Source organism: Cenococcum geophilum (assembly GCF_001692895.1).
Source record: "Cenococcum geophilum 1.58 unplaced genomic scaffold K441scaffold_2, whole genome shotgun sequence".
Classification (NCBI taxonomy): Eukaryota; Fungi; Ascomycota; class Dothideomycetes; order Gloniales; family Gloniaceae; genus Cenococcum; species Cenococcum geophilum.
In genome coordinates this window covers 5,199,209-5,225,549 of record NW_027137560.1, presented here as the reverse complement: position 1 = coordinate 5,225,549, position 26,341 = coordinate 5,199,209, and the positions used below count along the sequence as shown (strand labels likewise).

Below are 26,341 nucleotides of genomic sequence, written 5' to 3'. Positions count from 1 at the left end.
TAAGCTTATTTAGGCATAAGATATTATACTTAAAAGGGTAGGCCCTATAGCTGTAGACTTATAGGTGGCCTATATTTAGTTTTAGTGGTAATATACCTATAGCTAACTAGATTCTTTTAAAAGGCGTCTACCACCTAAGTCTTCTACTAGGCGTTTAATTAAGTAGATAGGCAGCTGCTTTATAGATTTTAGAATATAGCTCCTCTAGTAAATAAGCCTTAATTCTTATATACTAAGCCTTCTGTATAATTACCCCCCTAAATCATTCCGCTGGACCGTTCTGTAATTAAGTATTAAGTGCTAATCTTTTAATACTAATTCCTCGTTCAGCTGCCTATTCCTTGAATTCGCCTATAAGAGACGTCTCTCTATCTATATAGATAATGGCTACCTTAAAGCCATATCATCGTTCAATGATATTACAATATTTAATGACAATTTAGGTAAGGGACGACTTCTTAGCCATCATCTCTACCTCATTCATTTACGTTACGTCGTTAAGGAAGTATACCGCGTACTTATTGCTATTAAATGCGACTATTCCGGGTATTAAATTAAGGTGGATTCTATAAAAAGGAACTAGTGACCAAGTCGGAGGTCTTCTAGATACCACCTTATAAGCTTTACTTACTCCACACGATTTACATTCTACCGTTGTTAGGCCTTTTACAATTACGCCCGTTACTAACTAAGGTAGTTGCTTAATTGCGTCTTTTCCTATATAGCCTATTCGCTAGTGCTATATATAGCCTTCTACCTAATTCAGCAGAGGCTTTAATGAATGCTTTATTAGCTTTAATTAAGTCGCAAATAAAGCCTTAAATAAGTCACTTTTTGGCTTATTATATTCGATAGTGTTTTAACCATAGTAGCGGCCACAGTAGGCGTACGTCTCATTGTTACTATAGAAGAGAATATTCTCTTTATTGTTCTAGTAGACTCCCTTATCATTAAGCTTATTAAGACATACTAAGTTAGTATAGAAGCCTGGTATAAAGGCTACTCCTAAGAGCTATATCTATCTCTTCCCTTTTAGGTTGTTAATTATAACTACAGCTATACTATAGCCTATAATTTCTTCTATATGTAAGCCCATATAAACGCGTTCTATTGTAGGCTTAATATTACTAATAAACCTAGCTCTATTGTTAAAGACGTGTAGGCTAGTTCCTAAGTTAAGAATTATACTATCGCGAAGCTCGTAATTGGAAGTTGTGTTATTAGATCCTATATAATGAATTATAAAGTTTCCGGTAGGCCCTTATAAGCTCTAATTACTGCCTTCCTTTAGCTTTTTATTAGCTTAATTGTCCTTCTTATTAGCTTAATTATCCTTTTTAATTTACTTAATATAAGCCTTAATTTCGGGCGTTATATTAGCAATTTTCTTATCCACCTTCTTCTAAATTTTGTTACTTGGTTTAAACTATAATAGGCGAGGAATTAACTCTACAATATACTAGTATTTATTAAAGTAGTAACGTTTTCCGTATAGGCACTCTAGCGGCGATTACCTTTCCTTCTTCTACTTATCTGCTAACAATTAAGATTTTAATTTAGGCTTTAAATTTAGTAACTCGTCTTTAAAGGTAACTCTAAATAATCCTCCCTATAGGGTTTTACCCTTCTAGGCGAGGTCCATATAACGGTGGTTTTAGTATATTTTAACTAGTTTAAAGAAGGTAGGAAGCGTCTTCTTCTCCTACTTACGCTTATTAAGCTCGTTCTTCTAATATTCTAACCAGCTTAGTATAATTAATTTAACTATATATATAAAGTCTTTCACTAAACAATTACTATCTACCTTAGGTAGAGCTTACTCCTTATACTTAGTGTATACCTTCTCCCACTCTTATAACTAGACCTTAAAGTTCTAGTTTTAAGGCGCCTTCTTGAGCTTTATATATTAAGTAGCTATTTAAAGCTTTTAGGCATAGTTAGTTGGAGTAATTCTCTTCTTAAGAGATACTAAGACGTTATAGGTAGTGGTGCATTTAAACGTGTAGATAAGATAGGTATATAAGATAGAGCTTAGGATATAGCTGCGCAACATATTAAGAGCTAATAGCTGTTTTCTATATAGCTTTATATTATCCCTATAGTTGGCTTTAAGCATACAGAGCTCCTTCTTCTCCTCCTTATCTAGGTCCGCGAGCTTCGTCTTCCCCTAGCTATTGGCATCCTTAGGTAAGGCTTAAATAGGTTCTTTAAGCTATAGCAGATTAGTCTTAGGTGTTAATAGGTTAACATACTTCCAGAAACAATTATTATTCGCTTTTAACTTAATAACCTTAATCCATTCGTCCTAATTGTTTAGGCTTACAAGGATAACAGATAATATAATAACGGGAGGGGTTTCTTATTAAGAAGTCATTGTGGGTAGTTGTCTATAATTAAGATAATAATTAAAATTAATAGGAATAAAGGCTTTAGAATTAAAGATGATGCAGTAGACGGCCTAGGCTTATAACTATTAAATGGACGATTAGGAATAAGAACTCTGTTTTATTAAAGAGGGCTCTAGAAGCTCTTTTATATACATTAGGTAGGTCCCAAATACAATAACGATGACGTCGTCATGTAGTAGGTTATAGTTAAGAGAAATAGGTAATAAGACGTTCGATGAGACATATGAGCTTAAGATATGAGATAACTGAGACATAGTTCGTATAGACGATCTAGGTCGTTAGACAGTATTATGATGGTAGTAAGGAACTTCGATTCAGGTCGACAATAGCCCTTTGGGTATCTCTTTTGATAGGCCTTAACGAATCTGGCCACAAATGCATCGTACCTCTCTCCGGCCGCGTGGGGTTGACGCAATCCAAGGTATAGCTCATCATCTAAGAGCTCTTTATTCTATGGGACGGTCAGTCAAAATTCTAGGTAAAGTCAGCCATGACATACATTAGTTCCATAGTCTAATACTACGGGCAAGGTCCGTGAAGGGTGAATGCCGGCACATAGAGTGTAGATGACCAGCTTCGCAACGCTGATAAGTATTGCGCCAACGCCCTGATCGCCGATGCCAAGAATCTGTTGTATTTGTTAAAAATAATTTCGGATTCGAAGGCGGTAGTTGACTAACCTGTTCGCCATCGCTAACGACAATGACGTCTATATCCTCTGGATTGCCCCATTGATCTATGTTATCTTCTATCCGATCCTGATCCTCGATATTCAGGAAGCAGCCTTCGGGTCTCCGGAAAAGCCTCGAGTAGTTTTGGATAGCTTCTCCTTCAGTTGGGGTGTATATGACTGAGAACATCTCTTTTAGGTGATTTTGGATAAGCTAGGCACTAATCAGCAAGCCGGAATATGGAAAATATATATCGGTATACCTTATAGAAGAGTACTTCATTTTGCTCCCTCATACTAGTCATGAATGAGTTCTTTGCTAGGTCGTTTGGTCGACTGCTGTATTGTTCGTATGCTCGTTGAACCTGCTCTTCTAGAGTTTGGATGTTCGGAGGGAGGAGACCATGTAGTTTGAACACCTTCCGCTCTTCCTTAGAGAAGGCAGAGCCTTTGTTAAAATAAGGTGTCCGCAGTAAAGCATTGCCCTGCCGGTATTACTTTTAGCTTGCCGATGAACAGTGCGAAAGGACAATACCGTCAATGCGCATTCTTGAGGGCCTGAAGTAGAGAGCGGTAGGTGACCAAATTTTGGGTGCTTTTTGTCCTTTAGATTTGAGCCCATAATTGATGTGCTGTGAAATGGGCGGAAGGCTCGGAGGTGCCTTGATAAGAGAAAAAGATTTGGTCGCAGGAAGACTGGCGACTGTGATCTGAGCCCTAGAAGCTGCAATTGAGGCGACATGCGGTCAGCATAGAACCGAAGACTCTTATATGGCTATAATATCTTGTTGTTTTGGCTCAGGGATCTTTAGCAAGAACTTGATAGCTGTAGGCGACATTATGACGTCGCTAGCTTGCGTGCATGAATCCTGAGAACTGTCGGTGGCTGATATACCCTTGTAAGTAAGGTGACTGGAAGCCACCCTACTAGCTTTATAAGTAGACGGCCTCCCGTAGTAGATAGCATGCAATTAAGCAACTCAACCCTATATTTCATCAAGAACGTACAAAGAATGGTGAGCCTTTGTTGAGGCTAAATCTCCTGGTTCCAGCAATACATTGCCTATTTGGGCATGTACAAGGTGTAGGAATAGAGAAAAAATTTAAACGGATGGTGGCTAGATGAAGGATGCGCGGTCTACATTAATCTCCGTATGGTATGACCATTGGGAGGGCGGGGTCGCTTGGTTTATCTCATGAATCAGACGCTCCGTAGCAGAATTTTAACCGAACTCAGTTAGATCAACACGTGCTTGGTTACGGGGCGGGCACACTAGAAAATCACTCATATCTGCTCCCTATATTTAAAAATTCTGAACGGAGCGTCTGAGAGCTTATGGGCGTCGCTTTGGTGAGATTTGAATGTTTTAAAAATTAAATTTTGTGTATTTTTACGAGCGACGTCCTAACCACAAGACCTATTATATATTTTATTGATGCAATAGATTCTTTAGGTAATTATATCTATATATTTATAAATTATAACCCCCTACTAAGAATACTAGGGGGCGAGATACATCGTCGCAGAACGTAAGTCAGATGTTCAATTTGAATGTTTTTACGGATCTGTAGATTTTAACTAAAACCGACCAACTACCTATATCTAACTTCTTATAAAATAGAGCTATAATATTGCCGTAACGTAGAGGCGATAGAGAAAATAAAGAGCTTTTAGCTTATAGTATTTTAGAAATAATTAGATGTAGAGAAGTATGTAAGGTATAGCAGTGAGGCAAAATTATAACAAAATTGCGACAAAATACTGACCATAAATGCGACCGACTGCCNATATCTAATATTTTATATAATATAGCTACAACGTTGTTTTTTAATGCAATAGATAGAGAAGCTAAAGAGCTCTTACCTCGTAGTATTTTTATAATAACTAGACGTTGTGAAATAGTTGAGATACAGCAGTGAAAAAGGTGATTTTTGCTGCATTTTAACGCTGCATTCTCACCAAAGCGACGCCCATAAGCTCTCAGACCCTCGGGGGAGAATTTCGTTGGTTAATAAGGAGCAGTATGCCCGCCCGTGCGCGTAGTGCACGTACCAACGCTCCCCCGAGGGTCTGATTTATGAGATAACGCTTGGTTCTGTAGTTTCACGGACCACAAGCACAGACCCCTTTTCAATTTGCAGATCTGGCTCGTCTGCCCACCTGATACAACTCCGTAAGTAATATTCACAGAGATGGAGCCTGAATCGGCCCTGGGAACAAATAAACCCATCTACCGAAAGCACTTCATCCCACTTGAATCCAATCCAGAACCTTTTACTGAACTGATTCACGAGCTTGGCATACTGCCTTCTCTCTGCTTTCAAGATGTGCTATCTCTGGACGATCCTGAGCTGCTGGCATTTGTTCCACGCCCAGCTTTTGCTTTGGTACTAATATTTCCAACCTCTGATGCTTACCAAAACCAAAAGGCCATGGAGGAGGCCATGCGGAATGAGTATCATGGCAGCGGTGATGGAGAGGAAGTTGTATGGTTCAAGCAAACGATCAATAACGCCTGTGGACTCTACGGCATACTTCACGCAGTGTGCAATGGTGCCGCTAGAAGTTATATTGGTGAGGAATGCAACTCATTTACTCGTGCTCCCTATACCCCCTAATGTTTCCCCAAAACGTGCCCCGTTCTAACTAGCCCACGCACAGCTTCAGATTCGACACTTTCGAAGCTGCTAGAAGAAGGCTTGTCTCTCCAACCAGATGAACGCGCTAAGATCCTTGAAGACAACGAAGAGGTAGAATCTGCTTATGCGACAGTAGCTCGGCAAGGGGACTCAGAAGTCCCTGAGAATCCAGAGGACGAAGTCGACTTTCACTATGTTTGCTTCGTCAGGTCATCCAAGAGCGGTCACATATATGAGCTGGACGGTGACCGGAAGGGCCCAATAGATCGAGGGAAGTTCGAGGGCGCAGAGGACATGCTATCCGAAGGTTGCTTAAACCTAGTACGAGATTTTATTACTAAAGAGAAGGGCAATCTGAATTTTAGCCTCATGGCTCTAGTGTTGAACGAGTAATTTGAGCAGTACAAGAAACTTCTTCTACAGCAAAGGTTCGTTGCCTTCCCAGATTATTTGAAGGAACTGGGTATATGTAGGGCGCAAGGAGTCACACTCTTTGTAGATCTCCAAAGAGCAAGAAGTGTGAACTATGAAAGCCCTGAATTCATCTTGCAACAAGCGCACTTATACCACGAGGGTAGAACCCCGGCCATACAACCCCATCCAACGCAGGACGCGATGAAAAGGGCTGCTCTTCGAAGAAGAACTTCTCGATTGTCTCCTGGAGGAGGAAGTGGCCGGTTCGTGCAGTTGCGGGTGCGGACTTAGCACAGAAACTACAATAATTTACTAGGAGAGCATTTCATAAAACGGTTAGTGGTAGTTCTAGTAGTGAGATGGGCAAGTCTTGATATCATTGCCTTCTTCACCACGCTTGAGCATGTTGGTCTTCCAGGGCTTGAGGAAAGAAAAATTCATGAAGCAGAATTGTGACTCAGCACTATAACGAGTCACGTGCACGCTAGCTGGCACGACTTGACCTCACCTGCGCTCACAACTTTTAACCTTTACTCCCTCATATCCTTTCATCAACAACCTACCAACAACTTACGTCAGTGTGCCGCTTCGCTTTAAATACTGCTTCATACTCCAGTTCACTCCCAGTTCCTGACGTGAAATCTCTAACATGACGAAAAAGAAGCGCGGCCACCCCGATTTACAAGAGAAGCTTGACCGTCCATGGTGCTACTATTGTGAGCGTGACTTTGACGATTTGAAGATTCTTATATCGCACCAGAAGGCTAAGCACTTCAAGTGTGAGCGATGCGGCCGTCGACTGAACACGGCTGGAGGTATGTTTGATTCTGCTCTTCGAAGCTCCGTCGCATTAAAGCTCGGCAGCATACTAGTCATTTGACAGAGCTAACTTTTCGGATAGGGCTCAATGTTCATATGAATCAAGTCCATAAAGAGACTCTTGCAAATGTCGAAAACGCGCTTCCTAACCGTCAAGGGTTGGACATCGAGATTTTTGGAATGGAGGGTATCCCGGGTGATGTCGTTGAGGCGCACAACCAGCGCGTCATCCAGCAACATTACGCAGATGAACAGGAGAGAGCAGCAGTAACCGGCAATCCGGTTGGTGGTAGCAATGGTGCTGGTGCCGGCAACGCCAACAAGAGACCAAAATTCGAGAGCCCCTCAGACTTAAAGAAGCGTCTAGCTGAGCACAAAGCAAAGAAAGCTGTACAAGAAGCGGGCGGTAGTAGTGGGGATGTAACGCCGCTGGGTGCCGGGCAAGGCACGCAGAGTCCTGGAGTAGGTCATAGCCCTGGTGGATTTGTGAGTGTTTTTCGTTGACCTCATTCCATGCCTAATCTCGTGCATACTTCTCCTGGACCTCGTGTGGTTCTCTTCCTATGTTTTCCAGTTATCCTCACTCATTGTCGCCTTTGAATGTTTCCTTTCCCCCATCTAGCACATCGGGCTAACAATCATAATAGCCGCCCGCTGGCTCACCTCCATTTATGCCACACCAACAAGGCTTCTCTGGAGTGCATGGNAGTCCACAGCCAGCCTTCTCTCAACCTTATGGGCAGCCTCCATTTTCCCAGGCAGCCCAACAACCTACATTCCCTTCGCAGGCGCCATTTCCCCAGCAACAGCCTCCCTTTGTTCCTCACCAACAGCCTGGGTTTGCGTCACCACCTTTACAACAATATCCACCTCCGGGCGGTGCACCATACTCTGCTTCAGGTCAACAATTTCCTCCACCTGGTGGACCTCAGTACCAGCCTCCATTTCAAACGGGTCCACCACACCAATTTGGTGCTGGCTCTCCACCTCTGCCATTCCACGCGGCGCAGAATCAGCAACCACCTGCGCCTAGTCGGACTCCACCAATGAATGGAGCCGTACCCCAGCGACAAGGCAGTCTACCTGCGCCACCAGGGCTTCCACAACGCCCGTCTTTCGGTGCCCCGCATGTCAACGCATTCCAGCTGCAACAAATGCATCAAGGCCACCTTCCAAGCGCTCCGAATGCTCCACCTGGAACAGTTCAGAGCCAGCCTTCTGCTAATACCGCTCCTGGTCACGCTACAAATCAAGAGCACATACCTGAGCCGAGAGAGTTATCTAGCTCTGCTATTGCGGCCTCTGTTGATGAGCTTATCTCAACAGCTAAAGGTGCAGCAACTCCGACGACTCCTAACGCCGAAGCTAGTTCGGAGAAGAAATCTAAGAAAGACAAGGACAAGGCTACTAGACTTGTCTACTCAGACGAAGAAGTAAGTCCCGAGGAGAAGATGTCGAAACTGCCCAGGTACGCATTCGTTCCAGATCGCAAAGAAGAGACAGTGTTAGGAACTCCCGAAGGTGCTGTCATTGGAACAGTGGACGCCTAAAACACCTACCCAACGGCCTTTTCACGTATTCCCTACGAAGTCCGACGTTTCATCTTGTCAACTTACATTTCATGACTCGTTTTATTGGATCTACAAACCGCAGTGTGCCTCAACTGGGAGGGAATGGCGAAGTTTGCAGCAGCCGGTGGATGGAAATGCTGTGGAGCAGCTAAGTTTGCTGGCTTTTCCGACATACAATTCCAATTACTGGTGTTGAAAATTGATACTTTGCAGCCGGGGACGAGATTTGGAGTATGGAGGTAACCACGGTTACGGGTTGAGCGAGTCATAATCACTCTGACGATCCAGCGTCGGTGAGTGGATTAGTTGGTTTCTTTCTTTTGTGTCTGCCTATTTTTTCATTCGGATAATTCGATCAGTGCGTAGAGGCTGATGGCTGGGTGACGGAAGGCCTCCTCCCCATCATCCCTGCCGCGAACAACTCCTGGTACCTGCTTCTTGCTTTCACTACTACCAATGTAAGTCTGAACAACGGTTGGTCTTCCCTTCCATAGATGCTCTGAAACTTGCTTCCCATGCATGGCTAGATGGTATATACTGCTGTAAGTTGTGACTTTGTAGACGTGTTTATTAGAACAATTTAACCAAAAAGTAACGAACCCTTTCCGTGTTCACCTCCCTAGGTCTCTAATCATGTAGCACCACGCATATTCACACATCCGTTGTCCTCTTCAACCGAACAATCTTTTCCACTGAGGCAGTATTTACACTCAACACTTCGACTCATTATTTGTTAGAACGTAAAATACGCTGCTTCGATTAATTTATCGTAGACGGCCCCGAGATATTACTGGTAAATTCAGAAGCGCGAGCTGCTCCACAAGCAAATTTTCATGGCCGTTAGCTACTGATCAGCCGCAGTTAATCAATTAAAGGTGGCACGGGCGCCCGCCAATCCACGCAGGACCCTCTAGCTAATTTTAGGAAATATTCCATTAATTAACTCTACTAGCCGATTCCCCCATTGTCGCGCACACTTGTTTCGGAGTTTGTAGAGAGCTGCAACAATCTACCAAGTCTTAGGCTGATCAAAATTTCCGGAGGGGAAAATGTCATCAAGAATATCGTCCCAAGAAGTCCAGACGAACATATTTTCCCAATCTTCTATCTCCGGAGGGGTGATTCTAGAGAAACGGAATTGCCCTGGTGGTTCCGTGACTCCGTTTTGTGTGGCAGGACAGTTTTGGGAGGAATTCCGTGGTTCAGTTACTGGAACTCGCGCAACTTCTGGATCATCTAACTCTGCATTCGTCTTTCCGTTGAAGTCGTGGTTGTGGTGGACATCCGACAACCTGCTTAGCGGTGGTGAGTCCATGATAGATCTTGTGTCGGCCCAGGTTTCCGCATTGGCGTTGTTGGGGATAGAGGTGTGTAATTTACGTCCGCCGTGTTCCCCGATAGCAGAAGCAAGGGGTTGCGGACTGTTGGAAGGTTGCGATTTTAACCCTTTGGTATAAAGCTCATTGAACATAGTTTCGGTAGGATGGAATTGGACCGGATGCTCACCGTAAAATGTCGTGCCTTCCTTTTCGTGAAGCGTGTGCTGGGGGTTAGTTATGAAGTTTTTTTGTATTTGGGGGCTGAGAACATTTAGCCCGTAATGCCCGTGTGCATGCTGGTAGGGACCACTCCGTAACAAAGTGTCATTTTCTGCACTTCTAAGCCGTGGGTTCTGAGACTCTCCCAGGTCTGGCAAGCCAGCCAGTGTTTTGATAGGACTACCTTTCGGTGAACCATGGAGCGGAGGAGTAGGGTTGCAAATCCTTGGAGACAAAACGGGACCTTCCCTTATGAGCGCGCCGCTCTCATTGTCGTCTTTATGCTGCTCTGGCTGCGGGGCGTACTGTGCAATCTTCTGGGAACGTTCATGCTGCATACTGCCAATTTCTAGGCCGGTGTCTTCGGGACTGTAAAAGATAGCTTAGCATGGGATATTGCGACGAGCTAGACCAAACTTAACCTACCATTCTTCTAGCGGCTGGATGTGCAGTGGCTGGTTGTGCGGCAGCTGCGGTAGCCCATGTTTACACTTAACCTTATTAGCAGTTGGCTCCAAACAGGGAGAAGAGGCGTACCTTGCGTTTCTTCTTCTTACAGTTGACACACGCACCCTTGACTCTCGTAATTTGATACTCAATTCGTTCTTGCGCAGTCATAGGTTTCTTCCGCCGTGGGTTCAGCTGTGCGCCGTCGGAAGCCCTCCAGACATCGGTCATCGCGGCTAAGGAAGGGGTGGCGCTGCTAATTTCCCTAGGGTTAATGGAGGCCTTTACAGACTGCTCTCCTTTTAAGACGGCAGCATACGTTGGACGTGCAGTAGCTGCAGTGATTGTGGATACCGCTTGGTGTGGAGCAGATTGCGAGTTACGAGATTGACTGATTTTTCCGATCGTCCGCGACAAAGCTTTGGGATTCGAATTACTATGAGAAGATCTAGCTAATGACTCTGAGGCACCCTTCGTGGTTGGAAGGTTTAATGGCCGTGGGTTCATTTCCTTATGCTCATTGATAATGAAACCCATCAATGCCAGCTTCATCCTTTCCTTATGGGTCTTACCAGCAGGAAAAGACCGCTTGAGACATTCGAAAAGCTCGTCAGAATCCTTGTCTGGGCTGAACTCGATGCCGGAATATGGATCGTACGGGTCGTTTGCTTGGGCAGATTTTCGGGAAAGCTTAAAGCCCTTGCTTTTGGGCGTAGAACTTATGGACATGGTAATGGAGGATATGTCAATTGAGTAGGATAAATGAATTTGGTTGAATATATTCTGAACAGCTTGCTACACCGTAAAAAGATGAGGATAAGTAGAAGAGAGCGGATCTCAGCCTTGCAAGGCTAGCATTGGCGGTAAGAAATTGAATATTTCGATGGCATAGAATTGAATAATATTTGCGGGGAGGAGGCAATGATGGTGAAATAAAGCCAAATGTATAAATGGTGATTTGAATGAGATAAATACGCTCGGGTGCAATGAAGCACCGCATTCCCGTATTGGGACTCCGCAACGCCAAGACTCACAAGTATGATGGCGCTAGGCGATATCCCAAAGACGCCTTGAAATGCTTTGCTACGGCTCATCAGACCTTGAAATGATAGAATAACCCAACCAGCCGCGATAAAAGTAAATGCGTAAATAAAAATGTATATCGTCATCATAGGTTCGTGCCTAACAAATCTCAACGTCCTGCCTCGTTGGAGAAGCCTTTGGTAACTCATACTGATGTCCAAATATGCCTACTCTAGTACGTGACGCTTTTGAGCGAAGATAGGTTATAGAGCTAAAGAGAGTCAGAGTCTCTCGGGTGCAACAATCGGGAGTACGCCCTTGATGAAAGCCGCCTATAGCCAAGCTGCCGCGCTATTAATGCAATATCAGACGTGAGAAGCCGTTCGGTATGAGAGGGCGGCTGTGTCGACAAAGTCTCAGAACCCCAGAGTGGCTCCCTTATGGCAGCGCCACTGTCCTCTCGCAAGCGGGCGTACAGGCGCTCGGTACGCAGGAATGGAAGGTTTGTTACAGAGTCCAGGATGATGTCGTGAATCTCCAGGTAAGCTGCGGAGAAGAACTTTGGGTATTGGCTTTCGGACCCAGCGACAATATTGCAGATGCTGGTGAATTCGGCAATGGTAAGGTCCTCATTGGGGTCACTGGGTACGAGTTGTACAATCTTCAATAATCGAAGGTTAGGGAACGCTCCAGCTTCGTACAGCTTTCGAAGATTCGACTTTAGCTCTGCTCCGGTAGTCATATAATTCTCGTCATGCCACTCGGGACACACGGTATCCGTTCCACAGCGGTGAGTTGGCGGCCGATTGCTACACGGATCTAATCTAATTATGGCTGACCGTAGTGATGAATAAACTCGAGGTCTGCTACTGTTGTGATTGAGGTTGCCCTCGTATGTATCTTGGGAAAGGTGGCAGAGAAGCTTAGGACACAACGTGGAAATCCTTAAACGCAAATGGTGTAAACGAGGTATGATGGCACCAACTGCGGCACAGATATGATTGTTGACCCTGATCTCCTCAATTTGTGCCTGGGTACGGAAAACTTTGACAAAGGTACCGGAGGTGTCGCGCGTCAAGTAGTATTCTTGGATGGTGTTGCTTTCATTAAAATCAAGACCTAGCGTGTCTAGTTCAAGGTTGACAACCGTTGTTGGAAGTGCTCGGAGAATTCGGGTGAGAAACTTGGGATATACTCCCCATCTCCGCCTGTGTTCGCCCGCTACAACTAAAGAAAAAGTTGTTAAAAAAGACATTCTTGGCATGATCCGCTTCGAAAATGGTATCAAATGCTTGAAGGTAGCCCGGCCAGCGAACATGTTCTTGGAGTCAAAACCGAACGTGATTGACCGTATGCGTTCGAGGTTCACGCATTGGGATAAGAATTGTTCTATTCGCGAGGGCGAGCGATTATCAAGCTCGAAGATGATATTTTCGTATAGGATGGGAATCCCCGTTTCGTACCAGTGACGGCAACATCGTATACACCGAAGGAAAATACCTGACGAGGAGCACTCAAGCAACTTTTCAAGAACATGAATGAAGAGTTCTGCCGGAAGGTCTTTGATACGAAATGCCATTTTGAGTGGGCCCGGTCACTGCATGAAGGTTCAGGCTTAGATCATTGTAATAGCGAGAGCGGTATTTCCATAAGCTTTTATGAGCATTACTTACAATTATTGAATTTTCAAACGAGTAGTAATAGAGATTTTCTTCATTAGAGTTACTTCGATGGTAGAAGGGTCTTCCAGTGTTGGCCCGTGCTGGAAGGCGGAGACCTTGAAGTCCCATTCGCGATCCTCGATATTATTCAGACCTTCACACAGCTCACAATATTGAAACCCTCCCTGTCAAGCAACCTTTCAATTCACTCGACCCTCGAGGACCTCTGTCTTTAAAACTCGCCTCGCCATCTAGATAAACCCTTCCCAACAACCTTGCCCACCATGNCCGATATCGAAATGGACATCGACCAACCACAGGCAGCCTTCTCCGAGCCCAAAGCCAGCGAAGCGCGCACACAAGCAGGCGCTGTTGCTGTACGCTCTATCGAGGGCTGGATTATTATGGTCATGAACGTGCATGAGGAAGCTAGTGAAGAGGATCTTACGGATATGTTTGGAGATTACGGCGAAATCAAGAATCTACATCTGAACTTGGACCGGAGGACTGGTTACGTGAAGGTACAACTCTTTCTTTTACCCCTGCTGATGCATGCGCATGTTTGTATCGCTCCGCTGCACTGCACCTGGATGTTGTCTTGTGGGTTAGTGGGGCAAAGCTGATACGAATTGGGATATAGGGATATGTTTTGATCGAGTATCCGACCCTCGCAGAAGCGAAAGCTGCAATCGAAGGCGCGAATGGTCAAAAGCTTTTAGATCAGACTATTGCTGTTGACTTTGCGTTTGTGCGGCCGCCACCTGGGAAGGGACAACAGGCAAGAGGTGGACGAGGTGGTGGCGCCGCCAGAGGCGCCGGGCGCGCGCGAAGTAGGAGCCCTGGAGAAGCAAGAGATGATAGAGATGATTGAGTTCTACTATTGGTTTAGGGGACTACCTACCACGAGTGAGGTCGGTTGGGAGACATAGTGGACATGATCTTAAAATGAGGGCTAAAATAATTCGGCCTTTTCCCGACCTAACAAGGCGTATGGAGTCATAGGAAAATCAAGCTTACCAATCTGTTTTGCGATCAAGACAGGTTGGCCTCTCTACCATTGCATTGTAAGTACTTGCTCGAATCCACTAACAGAACGCGTCTAATAAGTCTATAGGCGCATGTTCTGATACTGAAAACTTCATGATTATTTTATATCCATACAGTGTATGAAGAGGCCGCTCTATTCCTTCGAGTTCTTCTAAGTCGAACTTTACTCGACTCTTGATTGTACTAATTGTGTTGATTAGCACTGGGTAAGGCGGTATTTCTCAAGATCGTCTCAAAGGCATCTAATTGAACTAATTTAAAAGAGTCGCTAAATCTCGCAGAATGCTCTTCTCACTTGAAAAAGGAGGGCTGTTTTGCTATTTCCTTAGTTGGAAATATTCTAGAGATCGTAATATGTAGGAATTTGCTCCATACATTCTACAGGCAGCTACAACTACCATGACCTCGATTTTAAGGAGCCTAGCTTACGACGCTTAAGATACGCACATACAATAAATAGCCTTTTAAACCAATCATAGCGGTCAGATTACGTGATTCCATAGCGTTTTGACGCATGGCTTTCTATAATAGGCCCCTAGAAGATTGGTGCTACGTCATGATATACGCCTTATATATCTTATTCTTCAATATGTTACATGTTTTTCGAACCATTCAACTCGCACATAGCCATGGCTCGCTCGTCAACTTCTACCATTGCAGCTGCGTGAACCAACTTTGGCGAAAGTTGAAAAAGCTGTCTGGCTCCTCATTAATGAAGTTAATCTAAACACTATAAAATTTTAATACCTCTATTCCATGGCAAGATGGCCGCGCGGTCTATGGCGCTAGCTTCGGGATTTTCCTGAGGAAACTGCTAGTATCGAAAGATGCGTGGGTGAATCCCACTCTTGTCAATATGACAACATGGGACACTCTCTTTTTGTTTTCAAGGTCTCCTTTTGGCCCCCTTGCGTCCCTGGATCAGCTGGGCTAGATATTTGTGGAAGGCGGGGTGACTAAAAGTGGTTGTATGACTAAACCACGTGAGCGGTCAGCCTCCATCGCAAGCCTCGATACACCTTTCAACCCCCAGAACTCAATCCCAATTGGTCTGAAGCTACACCAACAGCTTTCTGACCGCTCGAATTTCCCAAATGCTTCCCATATAACACTTTTAGTCCGCCCTCTTGTGGAGCGGCTTTTTTTGCGTCTGTTCCTTCTCCGCCTTCTACGTATTTCATACTGGGCTTCACCGAAAAACATGATCTTGCGTATAGCACCATCAGGGGTCTCAGCCTGGAGCTGGGCCTTGGTACTTGGTGCTTTCTTCCTTCTGGTAACTGAAGCTAGTCATGTAGACAGTAACGTTAGGATCTCTCTGCGTGAGCATCTAGGACGATCACGCGCTAACTACCATCAGCCGCAACGACAAGCTAGAATCCCGCTGCATTCTCTTGGGGATTTTAAAACGGATACGCAAACCCCTTTCCATCCAAAGATACCTCAGCCCGGCGAACAATCTCCCACATTCGACCTTCCACTCAATTCCCTTGAAGAATTACACCATGCGCTCGAGACGATGCAAAGCGATTACTTCGAAATATGGTTGGGAAAATGGCCCGCCGCGATTGACTGGACGGCTGCAGTCATGGGCACGCACGTTTCTGCCGCCCTCTACTCTCTCACACGCTCGCTCTCTTACATAATGCCCGGTACGCTTGTGAAGGATACGCCAGATATGCGGAAAAAGGACAGTGAGCTAGAGCTGGAGGGACAACGCATCGAGAACGAGATCAACAAGTACTTCTCGCAAGCAATCACCTACTTCTTCGGGGAGGACCACTTCGCAATCCGCACGCAGGCCTACGACGATATGCTGTGGGTCGTGCTCGGGTGGCTCGAGAACATCAGGTTCATTCGAGAGCACGATGATCTGCACTACCCGCCAACAAGCCACTCGGCTGGCGGGTCAAAATGGTATGGCAAGCAATTCGAATCCGCGTTTGCGCACCGCGCTCGCGTCTTCTACGATCTGGCGCAGAAAGGCTGGGACTGGAAGCTATGCGGCGGCGGCATGAAATGGAGCCCGCACACGACACCGTACAAGAACGCCGTCACGAACGAGCTCTTCATCACCGCCAGCGTCGGCATGTACCTCCACTTCCCCGGCGACTCCAACTGCTCGCCCTACCTCGCCGGCCATATCAACGCCGCCTGCACGCGCGACTACACTACGGAGGGCTGCTGCTCGCCGCCCTACGGCCCCGCGGTCCCCCACGACCCGATATACCTGGCCGCCGCTGTGAACGGGTATAAGTGGCTGAAGAGCTCCAACATGACGAACGCGCAGGGCCTATACGTCGACGGCTTTCACATCCGTAACTGGGGCAAGAACGGCAGCTCTGGCACGGGGCAGTGCGACGTCCGCAACGAGATGGTGTACACGTACAACCAGGGCGTGCTGCTATCGGGCCTGCGCGGGCTGTGGGAGGGCACCGGCGACGTCGCCTACCTCGAGGATGGCCACACGCTCGTCCGCAACGTCATCCGCGCGACCGGGTGGCAGCCGGGCTACGACCTGCACGTCGCCTCCTTCACCCCCCACCACTTCCCTCCTCCGCCCCTCCCAAAACCGGCGTCAGGCGGCGAATGGGCTGGCCTCGGCGTGTCGGGCATCTTGACCGAGCTGTGCGACCCGGCCGGCAAGTGCTCACAGGACGCGCAGACTTTCAAGGGCATCTTCTTTCATCACCTGACCCTGTTCTGCGCTCCGCTCCCCTTGGACCCGCTTGTGCCGGGGAAGACGCACGCGGCGACGCCGACGCATGCTATGCTGCATTCCCAGAGCTGCAAGGAGTACGCGCCGTGGGTCGTGCGGAACGCGCAAGCGGCGCTGAGCACGAGGGACCGTATGGGCAGGTTCGGCATGTGGTGGGGTGCGGGGATGGCGGGGGGCCAGAAGCAGGGGCAGAAAGAGAGGCCGGAGGAGAGGCCGGATCGGGCTCCTGCAGAGTATCCCGTCCCGCCGCTCCCGGCTGGCGCGGTTGACTACCGTAATGATCCCACCGCGCTGCTCGAGCGGACTGAGGACGGTGCGGAGCGTGCTGGCACGCTGTATGGTGGGATGTCGGAGGGCCGGTACGTGCGGAGAGGCGTTCAGGCGCAGGCGGATCCGAATGATCGGGGGAGAGGCCGCACGGTCGAGACGCAGGGGTGTGGGGTTGCGGTTGTGAGGGCCATGTGGGAGTTTGTGAATATGTATCGGCAGGAGTAAATGGTTTGTGGGAATGCATTTTCATGTTATAAGTACATGTAGTTTATATATGGGTTCTGGAATGTGATTTTGTGACTTCAGTATTTGTGTATCCTAAGGCGGTGGTGTGTTATGAATCCAACCTTGGCGTAAAAAAGAGGCTCGCTTTGAACACACAGTCTAAAGGGCGATGTTAGCTCTAAATACGGTCGTATATCTAAAGGTGGTACTTTCCTGTGCATTTTGGATCTGATAACAGCCACAAGACGACCTAAGAAACTTCGGCAAAAAATGTTATGTAAGTTATATATATAGCTATCCACTGCTCGATCTACCTAGGTAAGCAAGCCATCGACTGCCAAGCTTGCCAGAAAGCTTAGCCTCGGTCTGAAGGTTCTACGCCACTATGAAAGTTTCCCAAGGTAATCATCGCTCGCGAACGACGAAACGCAGCGTAGCGTATGGTGATATTCACCTATAATTACCAGCCACCATGGAGCTGTTTCCCAGTACTGACCCTTCTCTTCCTCCCTTCTCTTCTCTCGCGTATCTCTATTTCACTATTCTTCTCTCGTCTTTCTTAATCACTTTCGATCTTACCAGGTTCAGTAGAAGCACGCGGAAGACGACCGGACACTCGGTTAAGTTCAAGAAGGTAAGATGGAGGGCTGAGGACGCGCTGGATCTGCGATTGGAGAAGCGGACGTGTTGATGCGGTTCTGTACAGATTGCCATGATCGGCTGTGGCAGCATGGGCGGCGGTATGGCGCTGCTGTTCGCCGAGAATGGCCTTGGAGTCTCGCTGTCGGATTCTTCGGAACAGGCTATGGATAAGGTGATTGACGAGGCGAAGAAGGATGGATTTGGAGAGAGGATCAAGAAGTTTAAAGGTGAGAGAATGTTCAGCTTACGCATTGTTTCTGCTGGCATTTCTACGTATCTGTATCTACACCTATTATTCGGAACCGCCGGAATAGTCGGTGCTGTATGCCGAGACATAACTGGCAGCATAATTAATATTTGGTAGACTACAAATCTCTCTGTGCCAGCCTCTCCTCCCCCAAACTTCTCATCTTCTCTCTTCCACACGGCAATGTCGGCGATAAGGTCCTCGAAGGATTGATGCCCCACCTGACCTCTAACGCCATCATCCTCGACTGCGGCAATGAGCACTATGCCAATACTGAGCATCGTCAGGCTAAATGTAAGGGCACAGGCATCCACTACCTGGGCGTCGGTGTCTCCAGCGAGTACCAAGCTGCGAGAGCTAGGCCTTCTATGTGCCCTGGTGGTGACAAAGAGGCGCTAAATACCGTTATGCCTCTATTGGAGCAGGTAGCAGCGAAGGGTAAGGAGGGCAAGCCGTGTGTGGGCATGGTGGGAAGAGGAGGCGCTGGTCATTATGTTAAGATGGTCCACAATGGCATTGAGCATGGGATGATGAGTGCGATCAGTGAGGCTTGGGGTATCATGCGTGCAATGGGAATGGAATATGAAGAAATTGGCGATGTATTTGGGAGGTGGAATGAAAGTGGTGAGCTTGTAGGTGTGCTAAATTTGAGATATTCCCCTTTCCCCTTTTCCCCTTCCCCTTTCCATTTACGCACAACTTCAAGAGATAGCAGTAGATACATCAACTAGCATGCTCACCACTCAACTAGCGCGGCACATACCTCATCTCCATCGGCGCCGACCTCTCCCACAAACGCGACTCCTCCAACAACCTGGTTCTTCCCACCGTCGCCGACAAAGTGGTTCAAGACATCACGGGTGAAGAAGGCACAGGCATCTGGTCCAACACCGAAGCCATCGAGCGGCACATCCCCGCGCCGACCCTCAACGCCGCCCACACCTTCCGCCTCGCCTCCGCCTATCTCGGCGACCGCGAGTGCGCCGAAAAGACCATGGGCGGTGGCTTCCCGCCGCAAAAGATCGAGCTGGGCAAGTTCAAGAAGGTGCAGTTCCTCGAGTCGCTGCGCAAGAGCGTCTACACCGCCTGCCTGGCCAGCTTCATCCAGGGCCTGAACGCCATCGACGCAGCCAACAAGGAGCACAAGTGGGAGATCGACTATGCGGCTGTGGTGCAGATCTGGAAGGCCGGCTGCATCATAGAAGCGGACTACATCTCGTCCGAGATTCTCGCGCCGGTGCTGACCGACAAGAACAGGTCCGCCGACAATTTTAACCTGCTCTTCAGCCAGAGGGCCATGCAGGACGTGAAGAAGTGCTTCCTTTCGCTGCGCAAAGTCGTCGCTAAGTGCGTCGAGACGGATCAGGCCGTCCCCGCCCTGAGCGCTAGTCTGGAGTATTTCAAGATTGTCACGGGCACGGATCTTCAGACGAGCTTTTATGGAGCGGAGCTGGATTACTTTGGTCATCATATGTTCGATGAGAAGGGCGAGGAGGAGATTGAGGGGCCGACAGAAGGGAAGCATCATTATGAGTGGAAGCCTGCGAAGGGCGTGCTCGTAGATCTCTGATCCTAAGGGTTGGCTTTGTGAAAAAGGATAGATCTGGTCACGAGTGTTATGAGTATGAATAGACGAAGGATGTGTCTTATGATATGGCGTCGGATGTAATAGATTTTATTCCTAGGTGGCTCAAGCTGCGTGATTCTCATGTCAAACAATATAAAATTATACAGAGAAAGTACATTCTAACGCAACGCGCGCCTTTCTTTAGTAAGATACACTCCAATATTCCCCAAAGCCGCTCATGCATTCAAGTAAGTTCAGTTACTCCCAACCTCCAAAAATCAGCCAATTCCCCAATTCTACTCGGTACTTCCCTAATTTCAGCATCAACCCCCGCCAAACCCCTCATCTACGCCCCCCTCCTCCTCCTCATACTCCTCGCTCTGGCTATCCTCACTCGCCCCACCCCTCGCCCACTCCTCAGTCTCTGCAAGCGCCAAGCTCTCGCTCAACCCCCTACTCCCCTCCAGCCCCATTTGCACCTCCTCCGCAACCATCGACGCCGTAACCTCAATCGGCGACTCCCCCTCCTCCTCCGGTACCGGCTCGACCTCTCTGAGCTCCCCCTCCCCCTCCGCATCCGCACCCCCCTCCGCCGCCGCAGCAAACCCCACACTCTTCCCACCCCCCTCCCCCTCCCGCCTTCTCCTCCAGCACATCCCCGCTCCACGGCCTACACTCCCTCACCACCTCCCCGCACCGCAGACACGTCCACCCTTCCCCGTCCTCGTTCGCGATGCACTGCGCCACGCACGCGAAGCAGTACACACACCCGCACGGCACCGTCTCATACGGATTCGTGATATCCGTCGCCGCGGACCCAACAACGCCGCCGCCGCCAGCCGCACTCGCCGCCAGCGCAGCGGCCTCGCTGCCCGCGGCGGGGTTCTGGTCGCGGTAGCAGATGGCGCAGGTGCGGGGGGGGAGGAAGCCGAGCTCGCCCGTCGGGGCGGCGGCCTCCTCAGCGTCCGGAGAAGCCGTGCGGGAGGCGGAAGAGGGGCGGCGGAAGAGGGGGAGGAGGAAGGCGGCGGTGCGGCGGTAGGCGCGGGACAGGATGCGGCGCCAGCGCGCGATGCCGACTAGGGGGAGCAGGAAGAGCAGGAACTCGGTGAAGGCGTGCCAGACGAGCTGGCGGTTAAGGTACTCGAACGAGACTTCGCGCGAGGCGGCGTGCGAGGTCGGGGTGAGGCGGAGGCGCAGGAGGCGGTCGAGGAGCGTCCGGTAGCGTCCGTTGGTTAGGAAGACGAGGAAGGAGGCCATGCTGGCGATGTCGTGGGCGGAGTTGAGGAGCTCGGTGACGCGGTTGGCGAGGCGGAGGCGCGGGGATGGGGCGCTGGTGTAGTCTTCGGATGCGGTGAGGAGGTGCGTTTCCCATTTTGTCCAGGCGTAGCGGCCGCCGACTGTTAGGGCGCCGTACACGGCTTTTTGCCATGGTTTTGGGGGAGGGCGGGAGGGGAGCGAGGAGCGGGCGTCGGTGTAGCGGAGGCCTTGGAGGAGCGCGCCATACGAGGCGCTGTGGTCCCATATGGAGAGTTTGAAGACGATGGCGCGGAGGACGAGGAGGATTTCCGGGGTGTAGGTGTCGGTGAGGTGGGACTGTGATGTTGCTTGTTAGCCATGCTGCTCGATTCTAGCGTTCCTGGGAGGTGCTGTAGAGACGGGGGACGTAGGGGTAGCAGTGAAAGAATACCACATAACACCTAAAAGGACAGAGAAAATGATAGCACACTTACGCCTAAATATTTCAGTCCCTCCCCCACCTGTCCCTTCAACAGCTCTAGCAGCTCTTCATCCAGCAATTCCGCGTCGACCTGGCCCACCCTGAACGCAGGCCTTGTCCCTTCTCGTCCACCAACACTGTCCCATAAACCAAATCCAGCGCCTCCTAGTCTGTTGAATGGGTATGGTAGCCGTGCTACCGACGAGGCATGTGCTTCGTTCCTAGCAGTAGCGCGTGCTCGGGCTTCAGAGTCGCGTTGGGCGCGGCGAGCTGCAATGCGTTCTTGAGCGGCGGCGAAGTCGGCGGAGGCCATCTGCGCGGCATTGGGGGTTGGGATGGTGTGGAGGTGTGGGAGGTATGATGTGCATGTAGGTGTTGCTGGCAGGTCGCATGAGATTTTGGGAGTTGCAGCTCTGGGCCGAGGTTGACGATTCGTTTAGGTGTTGCCGCACAACATATGCTTGAGGAAGGTCTGAGAAAGATCTAGAGGGTAGTATGTGCCATGCCGTACCAAGGAAAGGTCTCCTTAGAAGGCCCTTTGTTTAAATGTAAATCAGACTGCGGTCAACCGCGTAAAGACATCCGGATGAAGTTCCGAGCTAGGGGGATGGTGAGATATGGTGAGAAATACTGACAGGACGATCAACCTAGCAGCCTAACTAGAGTAAGTTCCCAGGCGTTCAGGCATGCACTACTTTTATGCAAATTAATCTTTCGCAATAATCTCTCGCAAACTTCTGCCTGCCTGAGATATAATATTTTCGCGCGATAGACGATCACCAAGAATGACCTCTCCAAATTCCATTTCCGTTTTCAGACCTTATTACCCGTCATACTAGCAGCCTAGCTCGTGCAGCCTACGCAGATATACTGCATCAAATTATTAATCCTAGGAGAGGCTTTCCTATTCGGTGAGTAATCTATAAACTCATTTAAATGGACAAGTCATCCTCTAGCAGGATATATACTCCCTTGAACTCTCACAAAAGAGAAATTCGCCTTGCCACCATCAAGCCAGGAACGCAATTAGAGCCGATTCGATGCAGCCTTAGCTATGTCTCCCTGGACGATACGCCCAAATACGAAGCGCTCTCCTATGTTTGGGGTGACCCAAGCATTCGTATATCTATTCTGCTTGATGAGCATCCATTCAGAGTCACTCAGAATCTAGGCCTCGCACTCAGGTTTTTACGACTACCCGCAGATGACAGGACGCTATGGATCGACGCGATTTGCGTCAACCAGGATGACTTGGACGAGCGCAGTGCCCAAGTACTGCTGATGAAGAATATCTACCGAGACGCTCATCAGGTCGTAAGCTGGCTTGGCAATGAGGATGAAAATGCAGCTTATGCCGGTAGGTTTATCTCTGAAGCTATTGACCAGGATTTCTCCATAGAATGGTTGAAAACCCAACTCCTAGAGAACGGCGATATGCGCGAGGTCCTTCTCCGTCTGGGGTTGCATCTTTCCGAGGAAATGCAGAGCTACTGGGGCCGGTTGTGGATCACGCAAGAGATCGCCTTTGCCCAGGATGGTATTCTCCAATGCGGAGATAGCATCATACCGTATTGGGCTGTGCAAAGGTTCATACAGATGCTCATTCCGAATCCTATGCACCATGACGAGTTCCGCCAAGAGGTCTTGTCGCAGAGTGGCACTCAGGGCGTAAACACGCTGAGCGTGGTACTCCATAAGATCAAGCTGAACGAGGTTTCGACAAAACTCGTTCCGGGCATGCCGCTATTGGACCTGTTGTGGAAGAACCGCTGGAAGCTCGCATCCGACCCAAAAGACAAAGTCTTCGGACTTTTAGGGCTCTCTGATCTGTCTTCTAGTACTCACCCTGGACTGGAAATAGACTATAACCGGACGATGCGCGACGTATACATTGGGGTTTTGCAGGCCATCGTTGATATAACCTCAAAGCTTGACATTCTATGTTTCAGCGCCATCCAGTGGAGTCCCGAGGCAATCCTAGGCACCGGCCAGACCGTTCTGCCGTCCTGGGTGCCTGACTGGAGCACCTACGTCCCATCATTGGTTCCTTACAAGTGCAGTATATCTGATAATAATGCGGCGGGAGATACCCCAGCATCTGTAGGATTCCGCTCAGATAAGGGGATACTTTGCGCGGCAGGCTTTTGCATTGGCACGGTAAAGAAGTGTGGAGCGTCCATGACGGCCCGACAGCATTTGACAAACGATGAACACGAATTGTTCCATGCCGTACAAAGGGACGTTCTTGAGTGGCGAAAGCTTCTTCTGGAAATACCGGGTGATTCCTCAACCCTGGACTCAGATGTCCTGAATACTATTACGTTCGGGGCAGCAGAGTCAAACAGCGACTTAGTGAAAGCTCTTCAACTGTTTGACACTAGCAGCGGCAGCACACATTTTCCGAGCGGACGCAGTAACCGCCCCGACGGTATGCGGACCATGGCTCGAGAGGGTGTGTTGTTGAACATTCAACGCTCTTGCGGGGACATGGTCTTTTTCCTGATCGAAACGAGTATTAGCGGCCCTCTCGTGACGGATGCAGCAATTCCGCTAATGGGAGCTGGCAGATCTGGGATAAGGGAGGGTGACATGATATGTGTCTTTCTAGGCTGCAGTTTTCCTGTTGTGATTCGGCCTAACGGCAACCACTATATATTCATTGGAGCTGTCTACGTGGATAATCTGACCGACGGAGAGGCTATTGCTGATTTGGAGAATGGATTGTACGAACTGGACTCCTTCGAATTGCGTTAAAACGCTGTGCAGGGTGCTACGTTGCTCCTAGAAAATGTCAAGGAACAATTCTTGTGAAGGCCTTCATAGTTCATGGCTCTTCATTCTGAAGGAAGTAGCCAATTAGCAAAGCTTCTGCTTCTACTACACCTATCCACTACACTCTAATGAGTGGGTATATGTGAGGTCCGGTCTTAAATGTCACAAGATGGGCGATTGCAGTATGTGCAGATGAAACCGAAGCGTCGCCAAGACGGCCGTTGCCTGTCGTGTTGGCTCAGCGGCTGGACACCTCCCCCGGGTCTTGGCCTGGCCCATGCGCTTTACTTCCTTGCCGCCCCCAGGCTCATTGACCAGTTACAAATAAGCATTCTAATCAACTCGCCTCTCGATTCAGCCATAGCCTAAGTCGCTTTGGTAATCTGTGTCCAGGTGCGCTACCTCTTTGAGTTTAGCGGGGCCCCGACACCCGTTTTCGGGTATCGCTCTCTCGCTTAGTCGACCGCTGCTTTTAACGTCTATAAAATGCTTTATCACCTTTACTGCCCTCTCTACCAGCTCTTTCTCTCTTAAATTCCACTTCTGCCTTCATTATACCCCTACTGTAAGGCCCCACCCTCGCTGCCCTGCGCCCACCCCTTAACGCTGACCTTCCAATCACGACTAATACTGAGATGCGCACCCTTTTAGCTGATTTCTAAATATTTAACTATTATTTCTGCTTCTAGGGCCTATATACTACCATCGCATTAGATTTGGGGAGACTGATATTAAGTATCCTCTAAGCCTCTTTTCCTCTCCGCCTTGCTTTTTGTTTGTTCTCCTCTCTAGTACTCTTTTTATAGCTGTCTACGTTCTTAGCTGTAAGAGTATATATATTAGGTCCCGCCGCGCTTGCGACAAGTTCGCAAGCACTCTCAGTCTTTTTGGCCATATGGCGACGTGGAGGCGGGCCACGTTACATTAGCCTTTGCTCCTAACATCTATATAGCCCTATTTCGCCCATTTTCTATCATCTTAGTTCTAATAAATGATTATCTGCCCCGGAGTTAAAACACCAACTTAACCCTTATACGTTGTACCGGAAATTGCTTTAGCACTAGCACTTTATTAGGTCATTATTATGGATAACTAAAGAACACGCCTTATTCTTACTGCTTTAAGAGTATAACTTAGGTGGCTATAGCTAGATTAAGAAGTTATAGAGCCTAAACCGCAACTAGTTACTAAAATATAGCTGCCGCAGCAGTACGGTGTAAGTGGGGTAGAAGGAGGCAGTAAAGGGCGGCAGGAGGCTTAGAGGATGGGTAGACTTGGTTAAAGGACCACTATATTAACCTTATAACTGCAAAGGAAATGCCTTATTATATAAAGCTACTATAGTGGCAAAACGGGTCTATATACCCCTATTAATGCTTAATATAGAGTGCTCGCCAAATAATTCTAGGTTAGTTGACTCCGTCTCTACTACGGAGTTTCTATCTTATACGAGAACGGGTAATATACTATAGTAATTAAATACTATAAACCAAGGCCAATATACTAGGATCTAGGGTTTACTATTAACCCCCTAAATCTTAAGCATTAGCTTTAATCCGCTTTAGAAAGGCTAGATTTAAACTTTATAAAAAATAGCTAAGGATATAAAGCCTTAATTTAACAGTAATGCTGTGGTAAGTTGTCTATCTAGGAGCTATATTATACTGTATAAGGGGCACCTAAAGCATCTACTTTTAAATTAGCGAGAAAGTAAGTAGTAATATGGCCGAAAGGGGCGGAGTAAGCTGACTTAACACTACTAATAAATACTAATGCTGCCTCTGCTTCCGGGAGTTATGGATAAAGTATTACTAATATAGGCCCTAATATAGCAAGGCGCAGACAGTAATAGTTATACCCCTTTATATATTTGCTAGCTAAAAGAAGCGGTATTCTACAAAAAAACTTAAAGGATTTAGTAGGGGGAATAATACGCAAATCTTA

General features: G+C 48.1%; 10 protein-coding genes across 10 annotated transcripts; 6 read left to right on the top strand and 4 right to left on the bottom strand.

Annotated features, from left to right (window-relative positions):
• Positions 1 to 2,377: 2,377 nt before the first annotated feature.
• Positions 2,378 to 4,222, bottom strand: K441DRAFT_692411 (Aminoacid dehydrogenase-like protein). Its single transcript, XM_067652572.1, has 5 exons — positions 3,614 to 4,222; positions 3,342 to 3,563; positions 3,089 to 3,292; positions 2,908 to 3,036; positions 2,378 to 2,859 (listed from the first exon to the last, which is right to left on the bottom strand). The coding sequence occupies exons 1-5, from the start codon at positions 3,818 to 3,820 to the stop codon at positions 2,638 to 2,640; spliced, it is 984 nt and encodes a 327-aa protein (XP_067510126.1). The 5' UTR covers positions 3,821 to 4,222; the 3' UTR covers positions 2,378 to 2,637.
• A 981-nt stretch (positions 4,223 to 5,203) lies between these two features.
• Positions 5,204 to 6,529, top strand: K441DRAFT_702464 (ubiquitin C-terminal hydrolase L3). The gene is made up of 2 exons (XM_067653404.1): positions 5,204 to 5,653; positions 5,741 to 6,529. The coding sequence occupies exons 1-2, from the start codon at positions 5,272 to 5,274 to the stop codon at positions 6,109 to 6,111; spliced, it is 753 nt and encodes a 250-aa protein (XP_067510125.1). The 5' UTR covers positions 5,204 to 5,271; the 3' UTR covers positions 6,112 to 6,529.
• Positions 6,530 to 6,781: 252 nt separating this feature from the next.
• Positions 6,782 to 8,501, top strand: K441DRAFT_683890 (uncharacterized protein; the record flags this gene model as incomplete). The annotated part of the gene is made up of 3 exons (XM_067651734.1): positions 6,782 to 6,947; positions 7,034 to 7,437; positions 7,599 to 8,501. The coding sequence occupies 3 exons, from the start codon at positions 6,782 to 6,784 to the stop codon at positions 8,499 to 8,501; spliced, it is 1,473 nt and encodes a 490-aa protein (XP_067510124.1).
• Positions 8,502 to 9,161: 660 nt separating this feature from the next.
• K441DRAFT_106311 (uncharacterized protein) lies at positions 9,162 to 10,480 on the bottom strand. The gene has a single exon (XM_067639933.1). The coding sequence runs from the start codon at positions 10,396 to 10,398 to the stop codon at positions 9,532 to 9,534; it is 867 nt and encodes a 288-aa protein (XP_067510123.1). The 5' UTR covers positions 10,399 to 10,480; the 3' UTR covers positions 9,162 to 9,531.
• A 1,174-nt stretch (positions 10,481 to 11,654) lies between these two features.
• On the bottom strand, positions 11,655 to 13,270 carry K441DRAFT_106265 (uncharacterized protein). Its single transcript, XM_067639932.1, has 2 exons — positions 13,204 to 13,270; positions 11,655 to 13,127 (listed from the first exon to the last, which is right to left on the bottom strand). The coding sequence occupies exon 2, from the start codon at positions 13,107 to 13,109 to the stop codon at positions 11,802 to 11,804; it is 1,308 nt and encodes a 435-aa protein (XP_067510122.1). The 5' UTR covers positions 13,110 to 13,127; positions 13,204 to 13,270; the 3' UTR covers positions 11,655 to 11,801.
• Position 13,271: 1 nt separating this feature from the next.
• K441DRAFT_106239 (RNA-binding domain-containing protein) lies at positions 13,272 to 14,432 on the top strand. The gene is made up of 3 exons (XM_067639931.1): positions 13,272 to 13,712; positions 13,832 to 14,255; positions 14,306 to 14,432. The coding sequence occupies exons 1-2, from the start codon at positions 13,476 to 13,478 to the stop codon at positions 14,060 to 14,062; spliced, it is 468 nt and encodes a 155-aa protein (XP_067510121.1). The 5' UTR covers positions 13,272 to 13,475; the 3' UTR covers positions 14,063 to 14,255; positions 14,306 to 14,432.
• Positions 14,433 to 15,226: 794 nt separating this feature from the next.
• On the top strand, positions 15,227 to 17,644 carry K441DRAFT_702461 (glycoside hydrolase family 76 protein). The gene is made up of 2 exons (XM_067653403.1): positions 15,227 to 15,544; positions 15,599 to 17,644. The coding sequence occupies exons 1-2, from the start codon at positions 15,440 to 15,442 to the stop codon at positions 17,450 to 17,452; spliced, it is 1,959 nt and encodes a 652-aa protein (XP_067510120.1). The 5' UTR covers positions 15,227 to 15,439; the 3' UTR covers positions 17,453 to 17,644.
• A 550-nt stretch (positions 17,645 to 18,194) lies between these two features.
• Positions 18,195 to 19,911, top strand: K441DRAFT_533324 (6-phosphogluconate dehydrogenase C-terminal domain-like protein; the record flags this gene model as incomplete). The annotated part of the gene is made up of 3 exons (XM_067642274.1): positions 18,195 to 18,321; positions 18,459 to 18,973; positions 19,093 to 19,911. 3 exons carry the CDS (start codon positions 18,195 to 18,197, stop codon positions 19,909 to 19,911), a joined length of 1,461 nt encoding a protein of 486 aa, XP_067510119.1.
• A 332-nt stretch (positions 19,912 to 20,243) lies between these two features.
• Positions 20,244 to 22,249, bottom strand: K441DRAFT_719801 (peroxisome biosynthesis protein Peroxin-2). The gene is made up of 2 exons (XM_067654031.1): positions 21,639 to 22,249; positions 20,244 to 21,501 (listed from the first exon to the last, which is right to left on the bottom strand). The coding sequence occupies exons 1-2, from the start codon at positions 21,936 to 21,938 to the stop codon at positions 20,416 to 20,418; spliced, it is 1,386 nt and encodes a 461-aa protein (XP_067510118.1). The 5' UTR covers positions 21,939 to 22,249; the 3' UTR covers positions 20,244 to 20,415.
• On the top strand, positions 22,197 to 24,503 carry K441DRAFT_106234 (HET-domain-containing protein). Its single transcript, XM_067639930.1, has 3 exons — positions 22,197 to 22,289; positions 22,398 to 22,982; positions 23,049 to 24,503. Exons 2-3 carry the CDS (start codon positions 22,562 to 22,564, stop codon positions 24,377 to 24,379), a joined length of 1,752 nt encoding a protein of 583 aa, XP_067510117.1. The 5' UTR covers positions 22,197 to 22,289; positions 22,398 to 22,561; the 3' UTR covers positions 24,380 to 24,503.
• The last annotated feature ends 1,838 nt before the right edge of the window (positions 24,504 to 26,341 follow it).

What these genes read in the sequence shown, in the direction of transcription:
- K441DRAFT_719801 (XM_067654031.1), bottom strand. Translation starts at nt 21,938, where the DNA reads ATGGCCTCCGCCGACTTCGCCGCCGCTCAAGAACGCATTGCAGCTCGC. An exon ending in AGGGACTGAAATATTTAGGC is followed by an intron (nt 21,502 to 21,638) that starts GTAAGTGTGCTA and finishes GCAACATCACAG; the next exon opens with TCCCACCTCACCGACACCTA.
- K441DRAFT_702464 (XM_067653404.1), top strand. Translation starts at nt 5,272, where the DNA reads ATGGAGCCTGAATCGGCCCTGGGAACAAATAAACCCATCTACCGAAAG. An exon ending in TGCCGCTAGAAGTTATATTG is followed by an intron (nt 5,654 to 5,740) that starts GTGAGGAATGCA and finishes GCCCACGCACAG; the next exon opens with CTTCAGATTCGACACTTTCG.
- K441DRAFT_702461 (XM_067653403.1), top strand. Translation starts at nt 15,440, where the DNA reads ATGATCTTGCGTATAGCACCATCAGGGGTCTCAGCCTGGAGCTGGGCC. An exon ending in CTAGTCATGTAGACAGTAAC is followed by an intron (nt 15,545 to 15,598) that starts GTTAGGATCTCT and finishes AACTACCATCAG; the next exon opens with CCGCAACGACAAGCTAGAAT.
- K441DRAFT_106234 (XM_067639930.1), top strand. Translation starts at nt 22,562, where the DNA reads ATGGACAAGTCATCCTCTAGCAGGATATATACTCCCTTGAACTCTCAC. An exon ending in TGAAAATGCAGCTTATGCCG is followed by an intron (nt 22,983 to 23,048) that starts GTAGGTTTATCT and finishes CCCAACTCCTAG; the next exon opens with AGAACGGCGATATGCGCGAG.
- K441DRAFT_106311 (XM_067639933.1), bottom strand. Translation starts at nt 10,398, where the DNA reads ATGCAGCATGAACGTTCCCAGAAGATTGCACAGTACGCCCCGCAGCCA.
- K441DRAFT_692411 (XM_067652572.1), bottom strand. Translation starts at nt 3,820, where the DNA reads ATGTCGCCTCAATTGCAGCTTCTAGGGCTCAGATCACAGTCGCCAGTC. An exon ending in CTCAAGAATGCGCATTGACG is followed by an intron (nt 3,564 to 3,613) that starts GTATTGTCCTTT and finishes TAATACCGGCAG; the next exon opens with GGCAATGCTTTACTGCGGAC. An exon ending in TCGTTAGCGATGGCGAACAG is followed by an intron (nt 3,037 to 3,088) that starts GTTAGTCAACTA and finishes CAAATACAACAG; the next exon opens with ATTCTTGGCATCGGCGATCA.
- K441DRAFT_106265 (XM_067639932.1), bottom strand. Translation starts at nt 13,109, where the DNA reads ATGGCATTTCGTATCAAAGACCTTCCGGCAGAACTCTTCATTCATGTT.